The sequence below is a fragment of the Marmota marmota genome, unplaced genomic scaffold (assembly GCF_001458135.2).
Source record: "Marmota marmota marmota unplaced genomic scaffold, marMar, whole genome shotgun sequence".
Lineage (NCBI taxonomy): Eukaryota > Metazoa > Chordata > Mammalia > Rodentia > Sciuridae > Marmota > Marmota marmota.
In genome coordinates, this window is record NW_025999944.1 from 1,070,021 (window position 1) to 1,072,740 (window position 2,720).

The window sequence follows — 2,720 nt, forward strand, 5'->3', positions numbered from 1 at the left end:
CCTGCCCGGCCTCCGGGGCTGCTACCACGAGGGCTCAGGTGGTGGCGGCGCCGCGGGCAGCGTGGACACGTATCCGTATGGGCTGCCCACGCCCCCGGAGATGTCTCCCCTGGACGTGCTGGAGCCGGAGCAGACCTTCTTCTCCTCCCCCTGCCAGGAGGAGCACGCCCACCCCCACCACCTGCCCCACCTGCCAGGGCCCCCTTACTCCCCGGAGTTGGCCCCCAGCCCCCTCCACTGCAGCCACACCCTGGGATCTCTGACCCTTGGCCAGACCCCGGGGGTCTCTATGATGTCCACTGTACCTGGCTGCCCGCCATCTCCTGCCTATTACTCTCCTGCCACCTACCACCCTCTCCACTCCAACCTCCAGGCCCACCTGGGCCAGCTCTCCCCACCTCCCGAGCCCCCTGGCTTCGATGCTCTGGATCAACTGAGCCAGGTGGAACTTCTAGGGGACATGGATCGCAATGAGTTCGACCAGTATTTGAACACTCCTGGTCACCCAGACTCTGCTGCTGGGGCTGGCGCCCTCAGTGGCCATGGCCCACTCTCCCAGGTGACCCCATCGGGCCCCACAGAGACCAGCCTCATCTCCGTCCTGGCTGATGCGACTGCCACTTACTACAACAGCTACAGTGTGTCCTAGAGTCAGAGGCAAGGAGTCTGGGCCAGCCCTGGCCACCCTGTCCTTCCTGTGCGCTGAGTGGAGCAGAGACCACACAGTGCCGCTGGCTTTCCTCTGGACCCTCGGCTGGCAGGAGGCAGGCTCTGTTGGTCCAGTGCCTCTTCTGTTCCTTCAAATGAGCGTCCTTGGCTACATCCCAGGAGCATGGCCTCCAGTTGCCAAGACTGTCTCCCAGTAGGATTTCCCCTGTCCCCGTCTTTACAACCAGTGATGGGAATTCAGGCAGCACCGGACCCTCTTCTGTTTTTTTACACAGCCTGATCTCTGGATGCTCCAAATGAGGGTGAGAAGAGCCCTGGGTCTGGACCCTAGCCCTAAGGTCCTGTTTTGGTTCTGCTGCAAAGTGAAACCCAAGCCTGCCCCCCTTCTCTTCCCTCTGCTCTGCCCCTGCAGAGTGAAGGATGGACGCAGTAGCTGAGTCCCTCTGAGTCAGGGCTTTCTCCAGGCTTACAAAAGGAAAGCAGGGAGCTTCTCATTGATGAGCCCATTAACGGCAGCCTGGGGAGCGCTTCGTGCGCCCAGCCTAAGGACACAGGCCTTCTGCTTTCTGTGCTCCCTTCCTCCCTCGCCCTAGAATTCCCAAAGGGTCTTCCAATTTGACAAAGACACTCATCCTGACTTGGGAAATTAACCAGTATGGTTGACTGCATCACTGGAAATGAGACTGAATTCAAACTTTTTAAAAAATATATGTTTTAGATAAATTCTTTTTTATTACACACACTTCAAGAGCGGGTACAGTCTGAGAGGCTCGCCCATGCATGCTCCTAGACACACACGTGCAGCCTCAATCCAACATTCTCAGCAATGGCAACTTCCGCCCACTGTTGGCTCTGAGTGACCCAGAGAGCCAGGGACCTAAAAGAGTGTTGCAACAAAGCAGCGCATCTGACGTGTTGATTTCTTGAGCAGGATTTCAGCACACTTTCCCCTCTGGACATGACTTCCCACTCTCTCGGCTCCCTCTCTCTCTTTCCTGGCTTTTCTTTCTCTCTTTCTGCACCCTGAATTGGTTCCTAACTCAAAGAGCCCTGACTTAAAAGCCCAGGTGTGATTCCTCTGGCCATGAGGGACTGGTTTGCCTCACACGCCGGTCAGGCACCTCCTCAGCTGATTTCTGGAGCAGCTTCCTTGATGCACCTTCCCGAGGTTCACGTCCCAAACCAGAAACTCACTGTGACTGAAAGTGTTTCTGAGCCCTGGCCACCCCAATATCCCCACCCTCCCCAAACCTCCTTTGAAGGAACAAACCCAACAGTCAGCTGACAGACACGTGCTGTCTTCTGACAGCAGCATATTGCCTGTATGAAGTGTGTTTTATATATTCTTCTATTATTTCACCTTATATTTTGTATTGTTGACCTATGTTTCTCCTGAGACGTCTTCTTGTAAAATCACCTATAAAATAAGGTTAATCTTTACATTGTTACTGTATATGCCATTTGGTAATAAATAGTAAATCATTGGTGATATGATTGACTGGAGTCCAGTCGAGAATGTGTATTGATAATCTTGTAAAATAGCACCACAGACATTAAGCTCAAGTGTTCCACTTTTTATAAGAACTACGCATGCTTGCAACAGTTGGAATATTGATTTGTTGAAAATATTTAATTTAAATAAACGTTTTTGTACCATGATCATTCTGTCATTTGAAACACAGGTTTGCAAAAAGATCAAGGTTTTGAGTGAGGCCTGGGTCTCAAAAAGTTTTCTGCGTCAACGTTTTATTTTTAAAAGTTGATATCTTGTCAGAGTGGTTTATTTTATTTTATAAATCATACCAAAGGGAGAAATCCTAATTCACACACTGGTAACAGTGGCTCTGTCAGTGACACTGACAGCAAATATCGATTCACAGCCCACAGGAAGGAGAATTTTCTCCTTGAGAGGACTTTCCGCACTTTATGGGCCACCTGAAGATACAAAGTGAGTTTTCTCCAATTATGTGCTTACTTGAGTCTCCCACACTATTTTCTTCTTTATGAAATAATCTTGAAAACACCTCACTTGTCCTGGCCTCTGTGTTTGT

The 2,720-nt window shown here is 50.9% G+C and overlaps 1 protein-coding gene across 1 annotated transcript in view; it reads left to right on the forward strand.

Annotated features, from left to right (window-relative positions):
* Sox7 (SRY-box transcription factor 7) overlaps positions 1–2,328 on the forward strand; it is a 6,397-nt gene extending 4,069 nt beyond the window's left edge. Inside the window, 1 exon segment of the mRNA XM_015499418.2 lies at positions 1–2,328. This exon segment is cut by the window's left edge and continues 238 nt beyond it. Coding sequence (XP_015354904.1) covers positions 1–649 — 649 coding nt within the window. The 3' untranslated portion in view covers positions 650–2,328.
* The last annotated feature ends 392 nt before the right edge of the window (positions 2,329–2,720 follow it).